Source organism: Pleurodeles waltl, chromosome 6 (genome assembly GCF_031143425.1).
Source record: "Pleurodeles waltl isolate 20211129_DDA chromosome 6, aPleWal1.hap1.20221129, whole genome shotgun sequence".
In the NCBI taxonomy this organism is placed as follows: Eukaryota; Metazoa; Chordata; class Amphibia; order Caudata; family Salamandridae; genus Pleurodeles; species Pleurodeles waltl.
In genome coordinates this window covers 602,800,479-602,828,453 of record NC_090445.1, presented here as the reverse complement: position 1 = coordinate 602,828,453, position 27,975 = coordinate 602,800,479, and the positions used below count along the sequence as shown (strand labels likewise).

The window sequence follows — 27,975 nt, the reverse complement described above, 5'->3', positions numbered from 1 at the left end:
CTCGGGGAGCTGGATTATTGACTACGCTTAAACTGGTACATCACAAATAGTAAACAGTACTAATGCACATGCGTGCCAGGAATATGCTTGATCGCTGGTTGCTAACACTCTTCGCAAGAAAACAAGCACCACTGCCTGTAAACATCAACATTTCCCTACGCATGGGTGGCCATTTTGAATAGTTGGGCCGCTTCCCATCGTACTTTACCGAGTACATGACTGCGTATTTGGATGCATGTGGATTTCAGCAACAGGCACGCTTGCAAATAATGAAAATTTTTCTAGCTAGCGCGTTCAGAATTTTCAATTCTATTAAGGACACGGAGGCGAGGATTATGCTTCAATAAAGTTCTGCAGCCAATAAAAAAGACTTTTTTAAAAGAACTACAAATCCTATGAACCCACCATAACACATGAGCAACCATAGAGACCAGCCCTATAAAACCTTCTTTCTTTGCACATAGACACAGTTAATGCACTGATGCCGTAAGTCTCACACAAAATAAACCTCAGGTCCAGAAAAACAACGAAACCTCTGAACCAGGATGAAGAACATCTCATCAACTAAGTGGAACAGGAAGAAATCCCAAGAAGAGATCCAGTCGCTGAAAAATCCAATCATTTATCCTCTTGACCTAAACCAAGAATGAAGAAAAAAATAGCCATAAACACTGTCTTATGAAGAAACAAACGAACAGATTTTAAATCACACATTCTTATTTATATATATATAATGCAATGTTAATATCAGGGTGGGAAAAAATGGCAAGAACCACATCAATCAATATGCAGATATATACAAGGAATTATGAAAGACCTAATGATGAAATTTCAAACAATGTGTGGGATAATCCTCGCCTCCGTGTCCTTAATAGAATTGAAAATTCTAAGCGCGATAGCTAGAAAATGTTTCATTCTGTGTCCGGACCGGTGGCTTCTATTATGCTAGTTTAAAGTCTTGCCATTACTACTGATGACCCATCCAAAATAGGTTTATAATAGAACCTTTTAAACGTGGATTCAAAAGACCAATCTGCTGCGCACAATATGTCTTCTAAACGAGATGCCATAGCACCTCTCACAGATTGTGCGCCAAATTTGGATGCATCAGTGCCAGCTTCTGACAAGTTCCATCTTACCCATCTAGCTAGAGTTGCCGAAGAAACTGGTCGACATGGCTTCTGAAGCGAAATAAGCAGTTGGCCCAACATATCAGATTGAAATTCGGCAGTACTTACTTCATAATTCTTCAAGCATTATACAACACAGAGCTTGCTATTATCTGGAAATGCTGGTGAGGATATCAACCTGGTATTGCACTTCAGGGGAGAAGCGTCTCCCTGCTAAATCTAAAGCTTTAACGTCAGACACACGTTTACAAGATATGAGACAAAGTAGGATGGTAAGCTTAGCAGAAAGCTGTTTCCTGGAGAGATATTTATTGGTAGGTCAGGAATAAAAAAACTGCATAACAATGTTAACATCCCAAAGCTCCGAATATTTGGGTAAAGGGGGATTCAACATCCTAATGCCCCGAATAAATTTACAAACAGATAACTGACCAACAGGTCTACCGTCAGTGAAGAGATGGCTAGCAGAAATTGCACATCGAAAATTAATAGCATTATAAGCCATCCCTGAGGCGGGCAAAGCCGCCAGAAAATTCAATATCAAGGTGCAATCGGCATTAAAGGGATCTGAACCACGTGAAGTACACCAACTACACCAGCGTCTCCAAGCTGAGGCATAACGTTTGTGTGTTGGGGGCCCAGGATTGATTGATTGATTGAATTCCTGAACTTTGCTCGAAAGGCCTGGGAGACTCCAGTTTTGCCTGAAAGTCGCCAAGCTAGTAGAGACAGTTGACCTGATATGATCAAAGGAGGAGGAGACCCCACTGGATCCAAAAGGAGGTTCCAACACCAGGGCAAGAGACTGGGAGGAGCACAGGCCAGCTCCATAATGATGTGGATCCAAGGTTGGGCTCTCCAATATGGGGAGATCAACACCATTTCTGCCTCTTTCCTCTGAAGATGTGCTAAGACCCTGGGGATCATTACCAAATGGAGGAAATGCATAGGAGAGGAATGGAGTCCAATTCTGGAGGAAAGCATCAGTCTCACTCACTCCCGGATCCGGACGCCAACAGAAGTACCACCGGAGTTGAGTGTTCAGGCGTGAAGCGAAAAGATCGACAGTGCACAGACCCCACTTCCGCATGACGGCTCTGAAAACTCAAGGATGCAATCTCCAATCGCTGGCATCCCTTAAATGACGGGAGTGCCAGTCCGCTGTCCCACTCCGTTGACCTGGAAGGTATTCCGCTGTCACCGAAATGTGGTTCTGGAGACAATAATGCCAAAAGTCTTTGGAAATCTCCGTCAGTAAATATTAACATGTTCCTCCCAATTTGTTCACATACTGAGCTGCTGAAACATTGTCCATCCGGAGTAGAATGCAACATTTCGCTTTGCCTGCTGTGAAGCTGCGAATTGCAAAGGAACTTGCTAAGAGCTCCAGGCAGTTGATCTGCAGCGAAAGCTCCTCCTGGGACCAGTGACCACCAGTGGATATTTGGCCGCTACGAGCACCCCAACCCCATAGGCTGGCATCCACCTCTATGACTAGGTCCGGGGAACAGGGGAAGATGGGTCTGCCGTTCCATGTGAGTTAACCACCAAGAGATTTAGATTCTCGTCTCTTCCGATAGTGGAACTGATCGGGAATAAGACAAGCCCTTTTTCAGGTGCATGATCTTCAGACGTTGAAGAGACCTGTAGTGCAGGGAGCCCGTTAAAATCTCCTGAATAGAAGAGGCTAGCACTCCCACCAGACGAGCCAGGGACCTTAAGGATACGATCGTCTTGGACAACGCTAGTCTCAGTTCTCTCTTGATGTTACTCACTTTCACTTAGGGAAGAATCAATTGAGCCAAAGGCGAATCCACCTCAAAACCTAGGAATTCTATAGATTGTGAAGGGGTTAGAATGGATTTTTGGATGTTGAGAACAAAACCTAACTCCTGAAGGAGAGAGATCGCCCATTCCAGGTGAATCATTACCATTTGGAGAGACTGGGACATAATTATTATGTTGTCCAGATAAATGATCAAACAAACACCTCTGGCTCTCAGACATTCCACCACCGGTCTCATCAGCTTCGTGAAACACCATGGAGCCGACGACAGACCGAAGAGAAGAACCTTGAATTCGTAAACCTTTCCCACTGAAACTGGAGGAAGCGTCTGTGGGGAGGAGAAATAGGAGTGGACAGGTATGCGTCCTTCAGATCTAGACGAACCATCCAATCTCCTATCCGAAGGATGTACCACAGTAAATGGATCCCCTCCATTTTGAAATGGCAGTTAAGAATCCACTGGTTGAATTATTTCAAATTGAGAACCAGTTTTGAGCCGCCTCCTTTTTTTGTCTACTAGAAAAACAGGCCTCACAAACTCTCGGGGATGTAGATCTGTTTCTTCTGTCTCATTCTTCGATAGAAGATCAAGAATTTCTTTTTGAATGAAAATCTGATCTGAGTGGGAAAAATACAGCGCTCGGGTGGGAGATAGTCGATGGGGAGACTGAAAGAATTCTATCTTGAAACCCAGAATGGACTCTAATAGCCAAGGATCGTTTGAGAGTTTTTGCCAATTGTGGTAGAAAAATTGAGTGCGACCCCCCCCCCCCCGAGGAAACCTCTTCCCACGGAATAATTCTCACCTGCAGGAGGAGAGGAATCCTGGATGGTGGCAGCTGTACCCCTGAACCTTCCTTTACGAAGGCGGCCTCTGAAAGCCCGTCTTGAAGTGTTGAAGGTGGAGGCTTGGTCTTGATAGCCACCTCTACCCCTGTGGCTTTGGAAGCTGTCTCCGGTTGAAGTCTGATGATCGAACCCTGAGCTTTATACAAGTTGGAGAAAGTGGCGACGAACTTAGACAGATCTTTGAGAAACAGAGCTCCAAATAAAAGGCCCTAAGCCGCAGGGCCCGCTTCTGTGGATGCAAGATCTGCTGATTTAGGGTCCAGTTTAAACAGGATAGAACGAACGACGTTCATTTGAAATAGCGTAGTTGGTATTGCCCAACAGGCAAATCGCACGTTGTGACAAACCAATAAGGGTTTCCGTATCTACTGGAGTGTTAGATTCTTTAGCTTGGTAAGCCAGTTCCAGGATCTTTGTTAAGGGGCCTGACAAATCTAAGAGCTTATGCTGACAGGATTTCCCGGCTCTATCGATCCCCTTCTTAGGGTCTTTTGTATACTTCTTCAGATAAGTCACCATGGATGGGTCTACTTCCGGAGTCTCTGCTACCTTGTCAGGGAGGTCCGGTCTGGGGCATTCTGAGCATAAACGTGCGCGTACCTCTTTATCGATCTCCTGTCTAATGTGATCTTTCACATAGTCTGTTACTTCAGGGGGAGGTATCCAAGCAGTAGATCTGGGGATGGATAATTTCTCCCAGTTCAAATGTCAAAAGCTTCGCCTGTTTATTGGCAGCGGTATGATGGATTTTTGCCTTGTGTTTGCGTGGTGGTTGCGAGTCGCCCGAGAGGAGGAAGCGTCAGAATCTTCAGTTAACCCATCTGCCCGAGGTACTGCAGACATACTGTAGGGATGCTCATTAGACAATGAAGCTGCTAGTTTCTTGAAGGCTTCAGAGTGAACCCTGCAATCATGCCCCTCAGTGGGGGGAAGTCAGCTTTGTTGCTGAGCAAACCCGTAAAGGTGATGCTTCAATGGTGTTATAGCCTTAGCTAAGGCATCATTAAAGGTCTGGCGCACTCCTGCATCCAGCGCCTGCACAAGATCTTGTTCAAATGAACCAGTGTGCATTTCTTTGAAATAGTAGTTCTCACCCCCCTCTTGATACCCTTCGTACATGGTTGGCAAAGGATTACTCAATCTGCCCCAGATTAAAATGATCACTGTGAAAAGGGGGGGGGGGAAAGGGGAAGCTTATAATATAGAACCCAAAATCAGGTGGACAAAGCTGGTAGAATGTGGAGAGAGCACCTGAAAGTAGCTCTAGGCAAAGCCTCTGATAATTTTACAACCCTGACTGGTCAGTCTGCCAGGGCGTTCAGTGGGAGCAAGGGGGATTTAGGGGAAACGCCCCTGTATCGTGCAAGTGCCTTCAGGGAGGTAGGCAGGCACACACTTGTGTCGGATCACATTGGAGATAATCGAAACGCACGAGTCTGCAAACCCTCAATAAAGAGGAAACTGCTCACACGCATTCCGAAGCGCGTCAAGACATCATAAACCTAAAAAGAGGACTGTTCGGTGAGGCAGCGCGGTCCCTGCTCCCATAAACAAAAAAAGTCCGGCTCCACTAAAGACGCGGGCATCCGAAGCGTCTACCAAGTAAGAGAAATAAGTGGTGCAGAGTGTAATTATAAAGAAAATCACTAGCAATAACCAGTATATAAGATCGCGCCAAGGCAAAATGACTTAACCAGCTGCGGAGCAGCGAAGAAAGCAGAAGAGACAATTATTCATGAAGGTTTAATAAGGCTGGTCTCTATGGTTGTTCATGTGTTATGGTGGGTTCATGGGATTTGTAGTTCTTTTAAAAAAAAAAAAGTCTCTTATTGGCTGCTGAAATTTATTAAAGCATAGAAAGAGAAGCATAATCAGAGCCTCCGGTCCTGACATAGAATTTTATGACACTATTTGTACTTGTGGAAATGCAGACACGCACGCTAAGTAATTGCCGTTTTGTATATAATAGGCACTAACACACCCGAGTAACTACATTCCCTGTACATCTGGATATTCTATGACAAGTGTCCCTGCGGTACTCAAAGATTTTAAGCTAAGCAGTGCATATGAAGCTTATGAACAATATATGCAAGAAATAACTTTTGTTTTCTTCACATTTAAAAAAAAAAAGTGGTGACATCTACTATTCCGTGTGTGTGTGTGTGGCAAGCATAACGCTGTTACGTAGCGACGGACATGTCTACACGGAATTATAACATAAGCCCTCCCCGAGCATTTTGGTAATCGTGATCTGAGCCTTCCTTAAAGTGGCAAGAATGGAAGGCGTACTTCAGAAACTACATTGATGCAGTAGATGAGTCCGCATGATGCCAGACATTTAAAAGTTTTGGCAATTCTGGAAGAAACAGGACACACAATTGAACATTCAAAATGTAAGTTTGCAGAAAAGAGTGTCACGTATTTAGGTCATATAATTGATGACTTTGGGGTTAAACCAAAAGCAAGTTCAGTCACCTCTTTTGTGAATGCACCTACACCATCTAGCGAGGAGGAGCTGCAGTCTTTCCTTGGTATGGCTGAATTCTGCACTAAATATATCCCAAATCTTGCAGAAAAAACATATAATATTAATCAGTTACTAAAATGTACGTTTTATTGGTCTCTAGAATGTGATGAAGATTTAAAAAATAATAAAAATGCCATAGCTAATACTATGGCGTTAAGGTGTTTTGTTCCTACTGCTGATAGCATCATAACCAGGGATGGTAGTAATAAGGGTCTTTGCGCAGTTTTTTTTGCAAAAAGACAATCAAGGGAGAAAGCCTAAAATTGCCAATGCTTCTAGATCTTTGTCTCCCTGTGAAGAGAAATACCCAATCATCGAAAGAGAGGTGTTATTTTGTGCCTGGGCATTAGAATATTTCAAATAATTCATTTGGGGTAAAATGTGTACTATTTAATGTGATCATAAACTCTTAGTTAAGATCTTGACTACAGAAGCCTGTCGGTTCCTCTTCTAGATTGGCAAGAATCTCAATGCGTATGCAAAACTTTGTGTACAGGATAGTTTACACTCCAGGGAAGGATAATGTTGTTGCTGATTTCTTGTCAAGAATGCTTGTGATGTTAGAAAAATGTGAAGATGAGACGTGGAATGAATTTAAGAGCGCAATGATGCATGATCAGGGTTTTTCTGTAATTAACACGGATAAATGGCACAAGGACTGTAGGGAAGACCAAACATTACAAGAATTTTTTACATATGTTGTCAATGGCTGGCCAAGGAAAGAATCCTTAAATTCTTTAGTCAAACCTTATTGGGAGATTAGATCAGAGTTGACCGTTATTGATGGAACCTTGTTAAGAAGAGAAAGGATTATTCCACTTGAAAGTCTACGTCAAACTATCATGACGTTATGCCATGAGAGGAACTCTGGTACCAAGTTGATTCTCCAGAATCTGTTCCGGTGGCCTAGGATGGATTTACATGTTGAGAGAAAAGTGCATGTTCTGTAGCTGATAAATCCTTGCACACGTTACGCCCACCTATGAGTAACAATTTCTTTCCCCCTAAGGAACCAGGTGATACTGTTGCCATAGATTTTATAGGACCTGTGGGGGAACAGCAAAAATAAATGGATAGTGGTTAGAATAATGGATAAGGTAGATACTGACTCCGTGTTAGAATTTCTAGATGATACATTCACATATGTAGGTATACCTACTTCTGGTGTGAGTAATAATGGAGTTCAGTTCCTATCTAGAAAAGCCAAAACATATTTTGACAAATTGGGAATAAAGCATAGAACTACCTCCTTGTACAGTCCTAGTGGGAACTGTATGGTAGAAAGCTTTAACTGTGTATTAAGTGATACCATTCAGTTAGTCATAAGAAACAATGAGGATTGGATTAATGTGATTGGGAAAACTGTTTGGGCCTTGTCCCTTGCAATGAGGCTACAGGATAACTGCCCTTTGTAATTATGAGAGGTAGGAAACCGAGTTCCAAGTATAATCCTTGGTGGTTATTTTCTGCAGGAGTTGAATTTTGGTCAAAAGAGGAGGCAAGGAACTGAATGATTCTTGCCCATAACAAATGTAAATAAATTCGGTATGTGTGAGAAAACCTGGGTTGGTACTCAAGGAGGAGAGTAAATTCTTTAAACCTGAGGAGGTGGGGAGGTTTTGCAGAATGCAATGAAATTAAGGAATGGCAAAGTGTTGAATTTGAACAGAATAGCAATAGGAAGAAAGATTGATTATAGAAAGTATGTGAGTTTGAATGGCTTTAGGATGAAGTGGAGACACTAAGTACTTACGTAATAAATGAGCAGAGAGATATCAGTGCATCTGGCAATCGTGAGTTCAATGTACAAGGGAATTCTACACAGGAATTTACAGTAAATGAACCAGGGAATCTGGAATCTTCACGATGTACTGTTGACAACAAATCCAGTACCAGGTAAAAAGACCAGGATGTTAGTCAAAAATCCATAAGGAGATGGAAGGCACCTGGCAGGTTAAAAGATTTTATAGTAGACTTTAGTAAGTAAATTACATTGTGTATTGTACCTTATGTGATGGAATGTTAATATTCGCATATTTCATGTTCCTCAATATGTATGCCATCTTATTAGCATGTTTTTACTTATCTATTTTTTTTTTTCTTTCTTTCCTATACGTTCTAGTTATGTTTAAGTGGAAAAGAGAAGGGAATTTGTTATATTGCTTAGATACATGGAATGCTTTGTCAGCAAGCGTCCATGGAATGTTTATATTCAACTGGGGGAAGGATGTTAGGGGTAGTTGAATGGACATGGGACTGTTAGCTATGTCCAGATTTGCTCTTCAGTTTAAATAAATGTTATTGCTTAAAACAACCAGTATCTCCATTCCTGAACACCGCTGCTGCTTCCTTTCACAATACTAAATTGAGTTTGAATACATGCAGACCTTGAAAAATCATAAAAATGTTACTAGACCTGCAAGTCGAGTATCTTGAATATTCTGCTCGACCTAACTATAATGTACTTTGACCCGGAACGGGTCTCAAATTGTGTGATCCTAGGCAAATATTGTATTTTACAGTCACCTTTTTCTTCGCTCTCACACAAGTTCACCTTCAAATATGTGAGTTCAGCATTTCTGCTGTAAAAAAAAAAGAAAAATAATAATAATTTTGGTTGATTAATTAGACTAAACATTTGATCCATGTATAATAAATCTAGCCCACATATAGGGTACACATGATCCATGCATGACTTGCCCCTTAGTTTACTAATAGCTTTGCTGTGAGGGCAGGAGTGTTTCTCAGTTTATGTTTAAACACTCACGTTTAATAAATATATCACTAAAGCATGATGTAGTAGCGCACTGTCATTTACAGACAGTAAGGGGCATATTTAAGAGCCCCTAGCTCCACCGGAGCGTCACTTGTCGTGGCGCTAAGCACTGCTCTATAAATAACACATAATGACACTTTTTTGTGGCTTTATGCCTTCTTGTAAATATGGGCCCCTCTGCAGTTTTCTGCATCAGAGGTGCATGCAATAGGTGTTGCTTTGGGTGTTCACCGCATCACCTATTGCTGTTGACGCTACCTCAGATTTACGAGATGTCGTAAACCTGAGGCAGCTCCAAACACTAACGCCACCCCAGGGCATTCTGCAGCACACATAGAAGAAGCAAAATGCCACGGACGATGGTTTATGTGCAGGAAGGTGTCTCTTCCTGCACATAAACAATCATTCAAAATGGCGCTTTGGTACTTCTATGTGTGCTGCATTTTGCAGTGTGAAATCGCCTTTATGGATTGTTGATGTGCAGGAAGGGACACCATCCTGCACATGAACAATCTATCCCCTCAATGCAGACACCCTTGCCCTATAGTGCAACAATGCCTGCGTTGGCGCTAGGCAGCTTAATTCAGTGCCAGCGCAGGGGAAAACACAGGTGTGCGCTGTATTCCTCTAAATACAGCGCACTTCTGCATTTCTAAAGCGGCGCAGCACGGCGCTGCTTTTTTTGGCTCAGCACCGCGCTGCGCCACTTTAACTTAAATCTGGGCCTACATTTCTAAGAAATGTCCAAAAACCTTCCCACTAACTTGCAGCTTTACTGATAAATCTATATAGTGTATCTGTGAAAATTGGGTTTCAGAAAACATTTATCATTTGTACATCATCAAGTAAAGTGTTCTGACTTTTCTTCATTCTATTAAAATATTTTTTTCATCACACAGAATTACAAAAATGCTACTGAAATATATTTTGAAATGTTTGTAAAGTTGACTTAGTTATATAAATGTTTGTGTTAGGAAAAACCTGATACCAAAAGCTTTTCATTTCACATAGGTCAGACAATTCACCTTACAAAATCCTGGAACTCTGCAGTCACATGGAAAAGTATTTGCATTTCAAGAAGACCAACTGACTTTTGACCTCTGTTTCTGAACACAGAGCAAATGTGACAAGAATAAGATTTATAGGCATCTTAATTGCTAATTCAGTTTCTGACTGAACAGAACACCTTTTCTTTGTCTACTTGCCAGAAGGGTCAAGTGGAATCTAAAAAGTAGCTCACTCTCAAATTAAAACTTGCCATACCGAGTGGTCACATAGATTTTTAGAACCCTGACATGTTACATTTGGTAGCCAATGATCCATGCTGAAGGACTTTCTTTTATTCAGTGTATACATGATAAATCTTATTCAGTTTGGGCATGGTTAATCAACATACATGTGACTTGCGGGAACTGCATTGTATGCAGAGGACCTACGCGGGTCTCTGCTAGGGTGACCATCTGGCATGGAGCCAAATTAAGTACTAGACTGTGGAAAATTCAGGACAATGTGTCAAAATTCAGGACAAAAATTCAGGACAAAGTGTCAAAATTAAGGACAAAAATTCTGGGCAAAAGGAGAAGTGTCCATACCCCAGTGGTTTATCAGTGCATTTGTTTACTATTTTTTATGTTGCACTACTTGTTCACTGTGCATGAGATTGCTTCTAGATATGCTATATTAAGATGGCACATTATTCCCAATAGATCATTAATTGGTGCCCTTGATGACTGTGCTAAAGGCATCACTTCTACCCAAATATACCAAATATTTATTGGCGAGAAAGCAACATTTTGATTGTTTCTAAACATTTCAATATGCATGGCAACAGTTTGGGAAACATTAAGGTAAGTGACGTTTTCAACTTCTGCTAGTTTAGGCAAGTTGAACAACCATCTGACTCACCTGACCCTCCACTAGACGTCAAACCTAAAAAAAAATGACTCAGAGCAGATGGTTTGGGTAACAGTCTAATACCAAATGTCAGCATGTGAGGTCCCCACAACCTGTCTGTATTCTCACAGCACCAAGAAGGCCTGACTGCTGCATTAGAATGTGCACCAGGGACTCTATATTTAGCTGGGAACTGAGAGCCCAATCACCAGACAAAGAATTAAAGGATGAAGTCCAGCTCAGATGAGAGATCCTCAGCAACTGATTGAAAGGGTCTTCGTTTAGACCTGGATAAATAGGAAAGAGAAGAACAAGGTAGGACAATTTCTAAAAACAGGCCCTCTGAGTACTGGAAAGAATTGCATATCTGGAGAGTATTCTCAGCAGGGAGGCCAGAAACAGAACTGGCTCTGCCAAGTGGTTGAATAAACAGCACCCTCCCACCCTGCAAACTCACCTGGTGCGATGGTGCGATGGTCCATTGGTAGTACTTGTGGAGGGGGGGTTTGGGGCTGGCCCCTTGTTGGGCTCTGGGCAATTTCCCACTCTGTCCATCTCTTAAAATGGTTCTGCAGTCTAGCCAAGCCTGAACCAGTGGTCTGTCTCATCCCTGAGCGCCAAAGAAGATGCAGGACCTTCAAAATATTTGGGATACAAATTACACAACAAACAAAAAAATAAGAACATGATAAAGACTTTAAAATGTAGAAAGGTTTTTTTTTTTTTTTTTTTAATCACATGGCAGTGTTTCCGTTTAGTATATAAGAACACAACATTGAATTGACATTTATTTGAATTGGAAGTTTCTTAACATGGATTTTAAAACATTTATTAACCCTCCCTCCTGACAAAGCCTTTGTCCTGGTGGATTTGGTCTCCCAACTCGGGTCCGAGTTACCAAACTCAGTGTAACAAAAGTTTTACCAAGTTTGCAAAGTTTTGACTTGCCAGTGCTTGTTTGCATGCAATGTTCATGTTTTGAAATGTTTTAAAAAATCATATCTCTGGAACCCTCAAGTGAATTTTAGTTATCAGCGTCTCTAACATTCATAAAAATATGCACTATATGAATAAATTGTTATTGTGCCTCTTTCTTGTTAGGTGACTTTCTTATTTTGTTGTTTGGTGTTGTTAACTGCTTTACACATCGTTCCTTTGCTAAGCCGAGGTGCTCTGTGCCATATCTACTAAAGAGTTGAGCAAATAACTCTGGACCCAGGGAGATAAATGCAAGTGTACTGCATGACAAGTCCCTAACCTTGCCATATAGTACACCCGTTTTCTTACACTTTATTTCCCCCCACTCTCCTTGGGGAGTGGAGTTGACCTTATTGTCCATTTTCAGTTCCTGCATTGTCTCTACTCCCGAGTGGGAGTTGCAAGGCCCTCATGGGCTGTTCGGGGGTGTCTTTTCTTTGGCTCACTGTTAGCTGTTTCTGTGCTGATCCTTGGCCTGCACCGATGTGCTTTTCCATGCTGTGAGCAACTGTTTATCAGCAATGTGCCAGCATGGCTTGGTGAGCCCAACTATTACATATTAGGCAATCCTTCTCCTATCCTTGCCAACTCTCTACCTTTCCTTGTCCAGTCCCTAATGATTTGTGGTGATTCCCATGATCTGTCATGCCTTGTTCCAGGTATTAAGTTGCGGGCACTGCCCTCATTTTTGATAACTCAGTTGGTGTGATGTGGTGCAGGCCTCTAGACAATCCACAGTATTGGGGCCCTTGTTAGCCGCCTGATTGTACTTGGTATACCCACCCCCTATTTCCTTCACCTTATAAAAATGGGACGTATTATTGTAACCTATGGCTAATTCAGATATTCAGAACCTTCATTTGGCATAGGAGTTCACATTATGGGAAGAATTGGCTGGCTAGGGGCATAGACTTATCGGTCTAACAGTCTGTGAACAAAGCTTTGGCTGTTTCCCTCGACAACTGTGATTGATTGTGGGGCATGTCCGTATCCCACCCCCTCCTATAACTGCATTGCCTCAAGCCCAGACCGGGCATCTCTTGAGAACCCCTGCCCTAAGCCCAGGTAGCGAAAGTTCCTCACACTGATGCTCTTGCCCATTTCTCCCAGTCCTTTTGATGGACTACATTTACAGTACCCCGACTGGTCCCGATCTCCCTCTTCCCCCCCTTCTATGCCTCTTCCCCCACTTCCCCTCCAGTCCTTTTCCCCTCCCCTTCCAGTCCTCTTCCCCAAGACAGCGACACCCAGACTGATCCTTCCACTTTCCGGGCTGACATCCCAGTCCCTGCCAAAAACATCCGCCCTAATCCCTCTCAGAGTGTGTCCCATTTTGACTTCTTGGACTTTGCCCTGGAGGCCATTGATAACCCCAGGTCTATTGATTGGACTCCGCAACATGACGTTGTAGCATACCCTTATACTCACCACCACAATTGGTTTGACAAGGAGGTTTGTGCTAGGCTCCGGGCAGAATGCCCCTGTCCAAAGTTAGATGACAAGGTCTCTGATATGCAGAGGTGGATAGAAATATGAGTATCTTCATGAAAACGTTTCTCTAAGAACACTAAAAAGGGTACTGATATGGCTTGGCTGTCGTCTCAAGATCGCCTTCTAGATGTTACTGGGCCCCTCACAAAGATCCTTGAGATGGACATGGACGCCATGGGATCGGGGAACCCTGTTGATCACAAGGTTTTGGCAGGGTGGGCCCAGTGTGCCACCTGCCAAGGAGGCAATGCTAATTGTGCCATTTCATCAGAGCTCAGGAAGTCAACCCTGATATATATTGAACCCAAACTTGACAAATTAGCCCCTGCAGAGGAGGGCCTAGTGGCAAACAGTCTTTCGGGGACTTCTTCATCAAAGATCTGGGCACGTTTGTCAACACCTTTATGGCATTGGACAAAGTCTAATCCTCCCTCCAGAAGGTAACCCAAGCTAACTTTTTTTGGGCGGGTGTTTCAGACGCTACTCACCCAGATGTGGTTACCTCCCCCTGCACCCCACCCTCCTGCCCCCCCCCTCAAATCTTTCAGTGGCTTCAACACCTTTGAGGTCTGTGTCGGATAGATTTGTTTGCACCCTGTCTGAATGCTCAGTTTTTCAGCTGGAGGGCGGACCTCTGGTCTTGGTAGCAGATGCCTTCCTCCAAGACTGGAGCCATGGGGTTAATTTACTCCTTAATCCCATTTCTCATGATTCCTCGAATGGCAGCTCAGGCGCAGCATCATGGGGGGATAATCTGGTGCTGGTGACCCTTTCTGGGGAGCGCAGTCCTGGTTTCCTACTCTGTTGAATATGTCTTGCGATCTGCTAGTGCAACTCCCTCTGCTGCCAGACCTTCTGACGGACCACTCGGGCAATTCACACCATCCGTCTCTGCAGTGGTCTCTTCATCCATTGGCGTGGCATCTTTACGGAGACGCTGGTGTCTGCTGGGGCTTTTGCAAATGGTTAGCTGTTTGTCTCCCAGCCCTGGTCATCCAGGGCATGGTATCAACAGATCAGTTGATGTGATCCACGGAGTCTTGATCCTGTGGAGGCAGATGTATCCCAGGTAGTGAAAAAAACCATTGGTGAGCATCCCTTGGTATGTAGGGTTATGAGGGGCATTTGTGTCTCAAAGCCCCTGCATCCCCCTTACTCTTCTCTTTGGGATGGCAACATGGCTCTTTATTTCCTCAGAAATGGCCATACAATTCCATGGTGTCCCATAAAGAGCTATCGGACAAATTGACTATGTTTGTGTCTCATATTTTGTTGTAAGGTCTCCGATGTCAGAGCGCACAACATTGCGGTTAGAATGTTGTCCTCGGAAGAGGTTTCTTTCCACACAAAACATTTTCTATATGTATTTTATACCCCAGTTTTCCTGATGTTCCTGTGTTGTTCAGTGTCTGAAGGACTATGAGCTGGCAACCAGCTCGATCAGATGTGACCTTGCAGGGCAATTATTGATTGCTTTACAGAAGCTCTTCAGGCCTGTGGCCTCTGCAACGTTGTCTCTATGGGTTAAGTGTTTGCTAATGGAAGCTGGGGTGGAAGTGTCTGTTTGGGGCGCATTCAGTTCAGGGTGCTATGGCCTCTAAATTCTTTGTGTTGCGGTCTCGTTTAGTGGAGATTGAGAGTGCCTGATTGCTCCTCTGGCTCTACAACCAAACATTTTTACTATAAACCGATTGTAAAAGTTACATTTGTGGTTGTGGACCAGCTTTGAACAAGCAAAGTCGGGGCCTCCGGTCCTGAAATAGAATGAAATATTTTCAAGCATTTGCATCAAGAATTTTCCGTTCTATTAAGGGCGCACAGAGGCTTAGATCATGATCGTTTTATCATGATTTACGTTGTTAGTGTTGATGATGTCCCCACCCTATGTAATTGGTGGTGTATATGGAGATTACTAGCTTCCTTTTCTTGACATGTTCAGACCAGAAACCCAGTTGAGTTTTGCAGAGCCGAGGATCTGAGGTCTGGGTCCTGTTGGCGATATTTTTGTCGATGGTCAGGGCTTTTGAAATGGCTGACTGGTGTCTGGTATTGGTTTGGTTCAAAGTACTGTTGGAGCCTTTACTGGTTGGACTCTTTGGGATGATTGAGCTCTGTTATGCTGTTTGGACTAGTTCTGCAAAGAAAGAGGGGGGGGGGAAGCCCTTGTGGGTTGGTGGGCCCTGATTGGCTTACTGGAAGTTTGTTTACTGTGTTTTGATTGGCTGCTGAAAGGTTTTGTAGTAAAGATAGAGAAGCATAATCAGTGTCTCTAGATACTTGACCCAAATGCTTGAAAGAGTTTCACTACCTGCCTCAGATTCTGCTAAAACAACACAAAAGGATGATGGATCGAGTGCTGAAACTTTCCAAACACTCACCCCAATCACAGATCTGGGTTTAATCTGTCGTTCTTTTGCTCACCATGCCAACCCAATTTGGACAGAGCCATATGCAAACCAGTCTGTACCCTGTTCCCCATGGGTACAGTCCTGCCCAAACATTTTGCTTTTGTCACCCTGTGTGGGAACTGTATGTCCAGATCTGATCCCATGCTCACTGTGCCACTGGATTCAAGCTAGCCTGACTTGTTTCCAGTCCAGGCAGGACCTAGATTTACAGTTGGGGTTGGACTGTTTCCATGAGGAACAGGGTCAAGGTTGATTTGTATCTGGCTGGGACCAAACTGAGAGGGGCCTGGTGGGCAAAACGACGATGGAATAAACCCAGCTCTTTGTGACTGGGAGTGAGTGTTTGCATTGTTCAGCAATCCGTCCATCATCTGTTCTTTTTGCTTCTGATTCAGCGTAAGCATTTAAACTGTCACATTTAACTTTCGAAATTAACCATCCTGGGATGGTTGTCTTTTTCACAAAAAAGTAAGGGGAACTAATTTGAAAAACCCCCAGACTCTCCCTGACCCCCTTTCGACCACTGCTCATATATCTCTGACAGAAACCCTTCCCAAGTCTTATAAAGACACCCTTCTATTTCCTTCCTTTACTCTTTATTCGAACTGGAAGCTTGATGTGAATCAACTTTACAATTCCATAAGACCATTTTTAGGTTGAGCGTGCAAGTGCTTTCCGACCTGTTGTTATCTATCTGTGGGCTTTTAACTACGCCTATCACTTTCACTCATTTGTGGGCTCGTCTTTCAAAAATCCTGTGGGGCAGTTTTGTTTCCACCTTTCAGACTGACCCTGTTACATGGATAATTGCACGGTTGCTGATATACTTCAGCGTGGACAAACTACTTTTTTCTTTCGTCTCTCTCCTTCGTGTTCATAGCAGCTATAGTGCTCACAGTGCCAACAGTGCAAACTCCATCTACGGTATTGGAGCGCTTATTACATTGTTAACACTGTTACATAATCACAGTCATTTCTTTTGGCTCTCCCCTTCGTGCTCCATAGATTTCCCAAAAACACTTATAATTGATAAATGCTTTACTAAAAACACAGAAATCCGCAAGCGACTCCTGCTACAGCAGTACAGCAGATACTACAATATTGACTGCAATCATGAAAACGTGCCCCGTAATGCTTTGCAAGCATTCTTTTTAAATCATTTTTGCCCATAACATGTTGCCTGTGGTGGTCCTAGGACAATGGGACCAACTCCAAAATGTTCAGCATGACACTCTTTCTGTTTGTCATCTCTGGGTCCCCACACTAGGTTAGTGGGGACCCCAAAATAAAAACCTCTTTCACCTTTCAGTCTCTTTTTATGCTCTCTTATGGCTGAAACTTTTGTTTTAAAACTTGTTTGGGTTCTAAGTCCTTAGTATTCCACTAGGTCTAAAAATGTGTAAGACACTACATCCTCTGGGGCTAAATATATGGTTGCACTGCACTACATTGTGCCATTTTATATTTACGTGGTTATGCCCTCTAGGGACTAATTATATGGTTACATGACCGTGTTTCTTACAAATACTATTTTTATTGTGGTGTCCTCTTGGGGCTGTTATGAGCATTACAGTCAACATACTACAATATTTGCTGCACTCGGTCATCCTATAATGATGTGTATGGCATTCTTTTACAAAACATTTTTGCTCATAACAGCCTGTGGTGGTCCTAGGACAATGGGGCCACCTTCGTTCACCACAACCTGCTCCTTCTGTCTAGCTCATCTCTGGGTCCCCACACTAGGTTAGTGGGGACCCAAAAATAACACCTTCCTCCATTCAGTGTCTTTTTAGCCTCTCTCATGGCTGGAACTTTTAAAGCTGTGAGTAGTTTATGTTTTAAGGGTCTTGTTTGTAATATTTTTGCAGTAGACTGGCTAGCATTAGAAATGTGTACTACGCTATACCCTCTAGTGGCTAAGTATATGGTTATACTGCAAAACTTTGTCATTTTATTTTCGTGTGGTAATGCCCTTAGGGGCTAACTATATGGTAACATGACCATGTTTTTCCAAATGTTATTTTCATTGTGGTGTCCTCTTGGAGCTGTTCTGAGCATTACAGTCTAATGCCAGTCTTTTAATGTTGATAAAGGTTTTTATTGGGTTTATATGATAATTATATATGTTTTATTAATCTCTAATTAATTATGACCATGATTCAGGTCAACTTAGCATCCTTATTACACTATGATTGTTGGAACACTCTGGATATGTTTGGGTGACCCTTCTAGTTTAGTTCTCTTGTTACTCCTATGTGGCTGTCTTGTTTTAAGAATTGTGTAGCCAGCCAGCAACTCTGATTGGGTGGTGAAAGTGGTATTCTATTGGAATTAGCCTGGCAGATTTAAATTATGATGCTAAATGGCAACATTCTAATCTTTGGCTGCAGATAGAGGAAGAAGGTAAATTGAAGTGCTTTAGTTATAAGCAGGGCCACTGGAATTATATGGCAGGAAAAGACCAAATTTTGAGGTAGGGTTGACCAATTCATTTGGCAAGAAAAATCCAGTTATGAACTTACAACGCCATAGCTCTAACTCATGCAAATGCAAGTCCCATTGCATTGCAAATGCTTGTTATAATTTTGCCAGCGTCACTTGAGCCTCCTTAAGTTGACAACTGTACATGTTGTTCTTACAAGGTATAAAAGCCAGGTGTATATCTTGGGGATACATATGCTGTTGCAGTGCGTTCTTGCCTGTGTTTAGTTCTTATGGTCTGGCTTGACAGCAAAGCTGTCGCCAGACTATGTTGGAATCACCATGGAAGGGGCTTTGGCTCCGCCCACATTTTGGGAGCCAGAAACACATGTTTTAATCGGGCAGAAGTTGTGCGCTTCATAAATTTTTTTTAAAAAGTGCTTGCTCTCCACACAGTTGTGATAATTTTGTTTATTTATCGGCTGCCATAGTTTTAACTTTTAAGGGCATACATGACAGTGTAAAGCTATTAAAGTGTCTTAGATAGCTAGATAATTTATGGTATTTTTTTCTGGTTGCAGCACAGATGGGAGAAAGGCAGTTATTGACCTGCATGAATTTTCAGGTCTGCCTTGACAGTGCAACAGTCACTTGACATTTTAACCTATACCAATATTGTTCTACAGTTCTTTGTTTCAACACAAATCCATTCCCATGCTACTTACTTGCAATGCTTCACATTACACTACAATATTCCTTTAAAGCCTTCCTATTGGCAGTGCCAATGCAGTGTTTTAAGACAGTCACCTGATCTCCACACTCTTATCGGAAGCGAAAGAAGTGATTGGCACACATTAAGACATTGGTAGTATTTGTGGGTCTATGTTTAATATCATCAGCTTTATATAGCAAATGTTAGGGAAACACAAACATGGGAGCGGTTGAAGAATTTAGGTGCTGTGTTGCGAGTGTGTATTTATCCCATTACTGGTATTGTTCTGAACAATAACACTAATCTTTAATTCTTTATCAGATTGGATTATTTAGGGAGCTTGTACTATGTTATTAAGGGTGCTTGAAGGTGCATTAGCTAAGCTATGTGTTTACCCACCTTTATAACAGGTGTTAAAGATTTGGATTTGTGCCACCAGCAGAGCTATATAGATTCATTTTTAGAGGATTGAGTCGGATTTAGTGGTTCTATAAATGATGGAGCTGTTTGCTGAACCGTGAAGTCTCAACATATGAATCCCAAAGTTCTGTTGATATTTAGATGCCTTTCGTAGTTTATCCTCTCAATTGGATCTGCTGTCGATATGTCCACGCAAAACGTACACTTTCTTTTGCTGTCTTTTCACAATCTCTAACAGTTAAAGAGGCTTGAGACGAATCATGCTACACCCGAAACATCAAAATTGAAAACCCCTGAAGCTGTCATCCACATTTTCTCTTGGTTCATCTCATCTGTTTGAAACTCCCTCACAGGTGAGATCTGAACTTCACGTTTAAGAGAGCTAAAAACACATCTCTTTACATCTAAACGTATCTGATCTGGCCCTCACCTAGCCTTTGAGAATAGTGTATACCCAAGCCTATACCTTTCTAACCTGTTGTTTTCTCCTCTGTGTTCAATTATGTATTTCTTGGTTACTGTGTAAAGTCCCCTAATGCATCACGGTCATTAAGCACTGTATCAAACTGACAAATAGGTTTCAAATGACCAATACAAGTGACGCTGTGATGGGTCAGTGTCCTGAACCAGGTTGTTGGAAGGGTGTTGGGCATTGCAGAACAGTTATCTAAACGTTTTGTAGTATTTACATTTGAGTCAGGAGTAATTCTGGTGCAGTTTCTGCTTTGTGCCTGTGACGGAATGGTATTGTACATTGCTGAGGGTTTTGAAAGGTGTATTGGGATTCACGTTCATCTTAAAAGTCAAAAGCAGCTCCCATATGGCAGTGTTTTAATTTGGGATTTTGGTGCTTTTGTTTCTCCATTCTGGCCCAGCAAGTTTGCAGAAGGTCAGGACTGATTCACATAGGCAGATCGGTTGTCTAAAACGGGCACAGTACTCTCCTGGATCAGCGAAGATTTGAAACGTCATCTCTACTGGCAGAGAAGTAGTAAACTGAATCATAACACTTCCATACGCTATCCTTTGGTACTTTAGTTTGTTTAGGCATTCACTGTTTACATCACAGTGGATGTTTCAAATGAAAATGTTTACCACGTTTTTCATTGTGCTTTTTTTAATTTCACTTTACAGAAAGGAATTGTGATAGAAATAAGACCTTGAAATGGCCTGCAGCCCTTCCAAGGCGCCGAAGCAACGGGTATGTAGGAGCTTTTTTTCTAAACATCAAAACCAGTAGTGTCATGAATATGCGTAACTTGTAAAGTTTAAGATATTCCCTGAGATTTCAGTATAACTTGTATTTACCCCAGTGGCAGGTGAGTTAAAGTTCCTGTAATTCCCAGTCTGTCATCAATCTTTTTCTCCAGTCGGATTAATGCCTTGTGATTGTACATCTAATAGAAAGATGAATCAATGAATTCATGCTTCTTGCATGTCTGTAATGAGCATTATACGTGGCAGACCATTTGCTAAAACAGGTGAACCGATCAGAGATCTGTGACCCTCCTGTCTAGTAAAAGTAAGTGAATGCCAAATGGAATCCTAGCTTTCTAAAACTCGAGTGTTCACCACTGCTACCCTTGCTGACCGTTCAGAAGCCTGGATCCTTTTAACTTTCAAAAACGAATTGCAGCCATCCTCAGTTACATGAGATTTTCTGACGGATTCGAGGTGATCAGCCAGAGTTCTTGTCTGCACAGAGGAAGCGTTTTCCTGCACAAGGCTAATGCTGTCGAGAATAAAAGGCTACTAAAAGTGTCGGCCCTAGTGGGCCACCTGCCCTTGCTGTACCCTTAACTGAGAACCAGCCACAGGGAGAATATTGTACTAACAAATATACCAGTGTCACCTGTATCAAAATACCGACCTTTCACAGTGTCTGTTGATGACTGCTTTAAGTTTTTTTGCAACGGCAGTAACCGTACAGTGTACACTGAATGAGGAAGTTTCTATTTTCAATATTCGCGTTAGAACGTTAATCTCGGATTCATTTGGCACAGTCGAATTTTTATTGTAAGTGTTTAGTGTCATATCTGTCTTTTCTTATTTACCTTTTTATTCAGCTGAGAGAGACGTTCTACGCATTTGTTAAAATAAAAAGGACTATTCATTGTACAGCTGCACCACCATCCTGTGTGAAACATTTGACTTTTTAAGTAAGTCGCCATTTGCTCCTCTGAGGCCCTAGGTAATGCCCATGTCACTTTCTTCTCACTGATTCTAGGTCCAGGATGTCAAAGGGGATCTCTTTTCCTGCCCAGCCACAGACTCTTTAGCACACTGCATCAGTGAAGATTGCCGCATGGGAGCTGGCATTGCAGTCATTTTCAAGAAGAAGTTTGGTGGTATTAAAGAATTGAAGAGTCAGAGTGAGTTGTGGGATACTTAAGGCGGGAGTGATCACAGAAGATATCTGTCTTACATTTTGGGCATTGGTATAATTTTTTTCATATCTATGGGAGAAAAAACAGCTAGGTGCTGCAAGCATCTTGATTGAGTGTTGAATTTACATTTAGATAAGAAGACTGGAGAAGTTGCTTTCCTGAAGGATGGGGACAGATATGTGTATTATCTGGTAAGGACCAATCTTATACTTTTTTGAATTTTTTCTAAATGTATTTGTTGAAGCAGAAACGCAGAGCCTTATGTCATTCACATGTAGTTCAGTGTTGGAGTCTGGTATGTTACCTTTGTAGCTGTTAGTTTGATGATCAAATAGTAGACGAGGCAAGAGACACAACCATACCACAAGAGTTTATGTAACCATTTTTCTCCAGGAGTTGTTTACTGAGTGGTTAAAGCACTAGGTGATGTCTGTGCACATTGTGGACAGACTGAAAAAAAGGTTGTGAGGGGCTATCTTGTATATTTTTGGTAAGGTGGTATTTGAGAGACTCTGAGTTGAGAAGGTAGGATTTGTAGTAAATATTTAGAACTCTTTGGAATGGCTTGACATGGAAGCCCTCACAGAATGGAATCTGAATAGTGCAAAGTGAGAGGGCATTGTTCACAGATAGGAGGTTAAGGTTAGCAGAGCGCTGGTTTCAAGTGAGAGGAGGTGTTAAGAAGATTTGTGGACTGCCTTGGACAAAAAATGTAGGTGTTTAAAATATACTTGATGGCTTATCAGTAGCTTGTCTCCTGGTATGAAGTGAGCTTGTGGTGTGTTAAATTAGAGTTGGAAAATTTAGCATTTTGTCAGCGTTGAAAGGAAAAAGTACTCAAGTAGTTTGTTTATTTTGAGCTACTGGAATTTGGAAACCGTGATGGAGTTGGATGATTAGTCACATTTTCGACTCTTCGTACAGTATAGGTTTTATCAGTTGAAAAGGTGCTATGCTTTCCAGCAAGAAAATACTTCAGGAGCATGGTATAAGGGATAAAGAAAGCTAATGTTGTGTGTGGAGTTTAATCTTTCTAATTTATGTTTTGTTTTTAACCAATTGCCTCGTTCCATCTCGCACCCACCTTTTGTCTCCCCTTTACTCCCCTATGCAGCATCTTTGACTCAAACTGTTAATTTATTCCCATGGTAAAACTTACCAGACTAACAAGCCAGTCCCCTACATCTTCTATCTCTTGCTGATGTACCCTGTAAATCCTCATCCATGTAATTCTGGTCGACAGAGTCTTATGTTATTGTATTGCCTTTACCTTGTGTCTAAACCCGCCTCTATGCTTAATGTCTGCTAACTCCTTCCAGCCACATACCTGTATTACACTGATATATTCTTGTTGTGAGTCCAGCTTTGTGTATTTTCTTATAGCTGTGGCTGTAAATTCTAACTATTGCAGGCTGTAACTTTTGATCCGTATGTGTTTTATAAATAACTGTAATACAGCTTTAAATCTGTTAGCCCATTTTATCTGAACTACGTATCACCTCTAGAAACTCTTCTGTTTAGTCTCATTATTCGTCCATTAACCATTTACTGAAGTTATCACATGGAGCAATTCTGCTACATTGATTTCAGATTCTGAAGGACCATTGTACATATGGCTACTGTTATGCCATGAATTTCTCTGCAATAACCACACCTGAAATGCTACTTTTCATTTGCAGTACTACTCTCACCCCTTTCCCTTTGTAGATCACCAAAAAAAAGGCATCCGACAAACCAACTTATGACAGTCTGCGCAAGAGTTTGGAAGCCATGCAAGATCACTGTCTGGCTAATGGAGTTAAGAGCGTGTCCATGCCAAGGTGCGTAGATGAAGCTGGTACGATACACTACCCATATTAATGGTTGTCAGAGTCCATTGCACCTTAGTCCTCTGGTATATAGGCAGAGATGGTAATTTCTGTCTTCTAAAGAGAATTTCCTGTTAGGCCTGTTCTGTGTTCTATTGGGATACACTGGCTAATTTGATTATGTGTATGGCCTTTTCATTCTTTAGAAGTGCTGGTCATGTCAAGATCTCTATGTGATGCTGTATGTAGAGCCACATTGTACTGGCATGAATTATAGGGTTAGGGCTCTCCTTTTCATACCTAAGGCTTTGAACAAGTTATAGAGGCAATGGTCCATGTTCTCCATACCTTGATAGGCTTTCAGAGTTGGTGATTTGAGTCCTTAAAATTCCTGTATGATGATAGTTAAAGGTTGTGAACTCATTCTGCCTTTGCACATCAACAGGTACACAATATTTTAACCATAAAACATTAATAGCATTAGTGGAATCCAACCCAGGGATGTTGCTAGGGTTGTCTCTCTTAACTTTGTTGGGAACGCTGATTCAACTTTTGAAACAAGCTTTGATTATTGCAATGAGTGGGTATTCAAGGAATTGTATTGATTGTTTGGTCAGCCATGTTTGGACACTTCCTAAAATATAAGTACACGCACAAAAGCGGGCAAACACATCTGTTCACTAACTCTTTATAATGTCTTCAAAGCTGTGGACAATAATTTGTGTAGCTATACTTCATGAACTGCAGCTCAGTGCTACAATTACAGTAAATGATGTCCAGTATTTTCTTTTTTTTTTAAATTGATACTCTACAAACGCCTTAATGTTCTGTTATGTTATGCAGATTTGTAGAGCGCATTATCACCCGGAAGCAGGTAAGAGTCTAGGCAAACATAGGGCCCAGTAGGACTATTCAAAAAGGCAGGTCGTCAGCTTCTTGTGGAATTCAAGAAGTGAGGAGGATCTTGTGTGCAATGGCAGGTCGTTCGATTGTTTTAGAGAGAGCGATGTATGAGAAGGCTCAACTGCCAGATCTGTTTTTTTCTGTATGACATGTATTGAACTTAATACATTGGTCTGTGGACTGTGTGATCTCAAGAGAAAAAACAAGCTCCCAGGGGACAGTAGGGACAGGGTAAACGCATATATTTGGAATGTTCGCTTGGGTGCCACAGATAATGATACTGGTTTATTGTGCTTTTCTTCAGTTTAGTGCAGTGCGTAAATGCACTCTAGTAAATGTATACTACCAATTGAAAGTGATGTCCATCTACAAATCGTGTCATAAGTGGTTGTATGTTACTAACTACCCATAGAAATTGGCAAGTCTAGATCTCCTACCACTACATAGCCATGGTAGATTTTACTTGTATTTTAGCACATCAAACTTAATTTCATTTACAATTTTTTTTTTATTCCTAATTATTTTTTTATCAATTTTAATTGTCCCTTTTTTTGTCCAGTGTATTTTTCATTTTGCTAAACTGAACCATAGTCGTTTAATATCTAACTATCTTAGTGTAATATCCTCTAATCTTGTAATATGTTAACATTCTAAAGTATATTTAATATTACAATCCTTACCTTTCGATGATCATTTTGTAAGTAAATAAAATTGAAAATCCCACCATAACCTTTGAGTTTTTTAATTTACAGTTATTTAAATGTGGTAAAGTTAACTTTACGTTTAAAAATATCTTATTAATGTAAGTAAAGTACGGTTATCCTAGGCCTAACCCATGCACATATTGTATTTATTTAAATTTTTGTATCTAATCCATACCTTTCCTTTTATATATTGATAAATGATTACGTTTATTAACTTAACCCTAACATTTTGAATTTATGATTCCATTAATTTAATATAGTATTTTTAATATTTATCTCAGTGATGTGTAACGGAGGAGCCCCTGCTATACCTTTATTTTACGTATATATTTAATGTAGTGCAAGAAGAATAGTGAGATGATTGTTGGGGGGTAAACCATTGGATCTACCGTGTAGGGCATTATGAGTGAAACTTCGTATACCTTGATTGATTTTAAGGGTGATGGAAGCAGTTGTTTCAGCAGTTTTTACAGTACTGCATTTGTTTTGTGCACAAGCATTATTTTTCCATTCATTTAGTGACCGATTGCACTGCTGCTGTTGCCTGTTGTGTATGTGAATGAAATATGCTTTCTCTGCTGCTCCCTGTGCTTTCTACTGCATGTGCATTTCTATGTATGTGAGCACTTGCATAGTACAAATCTTGCAATCCATAATTTACGGAGTGGAGGAGAGAGGGACTGCTGAGTGCATTAGGGGGAGAGGGACTTTCTAATGTGCTGTGATATCGTCTTATTGAAGGTACTTTGAAGAGTTGAGTCTTCAGCTCTTTCCTTGATTGGAGAAGGGTTGGGCTATTGTTTCAGTCAAGATAAAGACAACCTTTTTTTTTTTTTTTTTTTTTTTTTTGGGGGGGGCTTTCCTTTCATCACCTACTGTCTGGTGGAGACCTGACTGCGTTTTTGTCTGAGTCTGCCATATTTGCCAGTCAAAGAAGCTGGTTTGCAATCCATGTTGACCTTGTAAATAATTTGGATGGTCTTGAAGAATGATGCAGATATGCAGAGGTAGCCATTGGAGTAGCGTCACTGTAGGGATTATGTAGGTGACTTTCTCCAGGCCCTTAATGAGTGGTGCCTAAGCAGTTAAAATAATTCAGGCCAGGCATTTTGATGTTTGCAAGGCTTTGAAACAAGGAGTTGCCTTCATCTTGATGCTAAAGTATGAGTGATTAGAGCAGTTCTGAAGTCCTTTTCGGGGGGTATCAGTTTCACTTTCTCAAGAAAGAGAGCTGGTGCCAGACTGTCCTTGTCTCGTCGATGTGTTCCTTGAGAGCAAGAAAGTATCAAGCGTAAACCTGAGTCACTTGGTGTTGGTCGAAAATTCAGGGTTAAAGCCATCCATTATTCAACCAGGTTGGAGCAATTGTTGCCAAGTAGGAGTTGTTGGTGGGTTTGAGCAGGAGGAATTCAGTCTTGGTGGGTTTGAGCTTCACCCAGATCTGAATGGCTTGGAGGCAGTGCTTGAGAGCAGAACAGTTTTATTTATACTTGTTTAAGATGATGGTGGACATTAACGCTGAAATACTCCGATATTGAGCTACCAATGTGGAAGAGCCAATGACTTTTGGATTAGTAGGAGGTTAACTACTAGAAGGCATTGCTGATGAAGCTCATTTGAGTCTTCAAAGGTGGGAATGTGGGAAGGGTCAGTGTCTGAAGCACGCATGATTTTGCACTTCCACTTGCATTTACTCGTTCGATACATCTTAAACGTCACTGTCCACTTAATTTATAGGGACTCATTCCAAATGACTAAATTCACACAGAGAGATGACCTCAGCAACTCCTGTGAAAGTGTAGAGCCATGGGCAAATCTCTTTTTTTTTTTGTTTTTGTCTTTTTAGGATCGGATGTGGACTCGACGGACTCCAGTGGGAAAAGGTCTCTGATATATTGGAGAACATTTTTAGTGAGACGGACATCAAGATCACAGTGTACAGCCTCTGACATCCCATTATATTGGAAAATAACTTCTTAACAAACTTTTATAAACTTGTGACTGGAAAATAATAGTGGAATGAAAGCAAATCCGATTGATCTCCTCCGATTTTGAGCTAGAAGAATGAACAAATAGGGGACTTTGCCGGTGTGCATTGTTTATTTTTCGAAGTGGATTCGGCTGCCTCAGGGAACTGGTGACATTAAGGTTGTGCAGGAATGCTCACTTGTCGGTTTGAGAACGTGCTGGATGGGATCTCCATTAAATATAAAGAGGCACTATTACACATTATTACTCGGCAACTGTTTGGGACTTTGACATTATGAGTTTGAATAGACGTTTTAACAAAGTGTTTGTAAAGGTGAAATAGACATTGTATGTTGCAAGAAAAGCGTCTGATTAAAACATGATGTATTTCAGCAAAGGGTTGCGGAATGGAGGTTTGCGTTCAACTTGATTGTCAATGCTGGGTTATTTTGGCTTTTAGAACCCAGCCATTTACTTTATCAGCGAAGACCCCTTTGCTGAGAAATACAGGTGAGTGGTTAATGTCTTAGCTCTGGAACCAGGAAAAGACTTTAAGTTGAATCCAGACCTCACCAAACTGACAATATTGTCTGATTGTAGCCATATCACTGTATCTTCAAGTGCCCACCATTCCCAAACTGCCTCCGTTTTCTAATCTCCAAAATAAGAATAATTTTTCTAAGGATGTGTTCGCAAGTGCCAATTCACGCTTTTTAGATGCCAGGTGTTGATTATTTGACATAGTCATCCAAATTGAGCCTCATTGTCTTACCAGTTACTATCAGAAAGAAATACAGGTTTGAAGGAAGGG

At 41.6% G+C, this 27,975-nt stretch overlaps 1 protein-coding gene across 4 annotated transcripts in view; it reads left to right on the top strand.

Moving 5' to 3' along the window:
• The window catches only part of OARD1 (O-acyl-ADP-ribose deacylase 1), a 28,517-nt gene extending 956 nt beyond the window's left edge, over nucleotides 1–27,561 (top strand). The window contains exons 2-8 of one of the 4 annotated variants that reach the window (XM_069238867.1): nucleotides 19,633–19,747; nucleotides 20,274–20,382; nucleotides 20,529–20,595; nucleotides 21,622–21,766; nucleotides 21,914–21,972; nucleotides 23,489–23,601; nucleotides 27,043–27,561. In XM_069238867.1, coding sequence (XP_069094968.1) covers nucleotides 20,560–20,595; nucleotides 21,622–21,766; nucleotides 21,914–21,972; nucleotides 23,489–23,601; nucleotides 27,043–27,145 — 456 coding nt within the window. In that variant the 5' untranslated portion in view covers nucleotides 19,633–19,747; nucleotides 20,274–20,382; nucleotides 20,529–20,559 and the 3' untranslated portion in view covers nucleotides 27,146–27,561. Of the gene's footprint in view, nucleotides 1–19,632; nucleotides 19,748–20,269; nucleotides 20,383–20,528; nucleotides 20,596–21,621; nucleotides 21,767–21,913; nucleotides 21,973–23,488; nucleotides 23,602–27,042 lie in introns of all 4 variants that reach the window. The other 3 variants (XM_069238866.1, XM_069238868.1, XM_069238865.1) reach the window with 3 other exon arrangements.
• The last annotated feature ends 414 nt before the right edge of the window (nucleotides 27,562–27,975 follow it).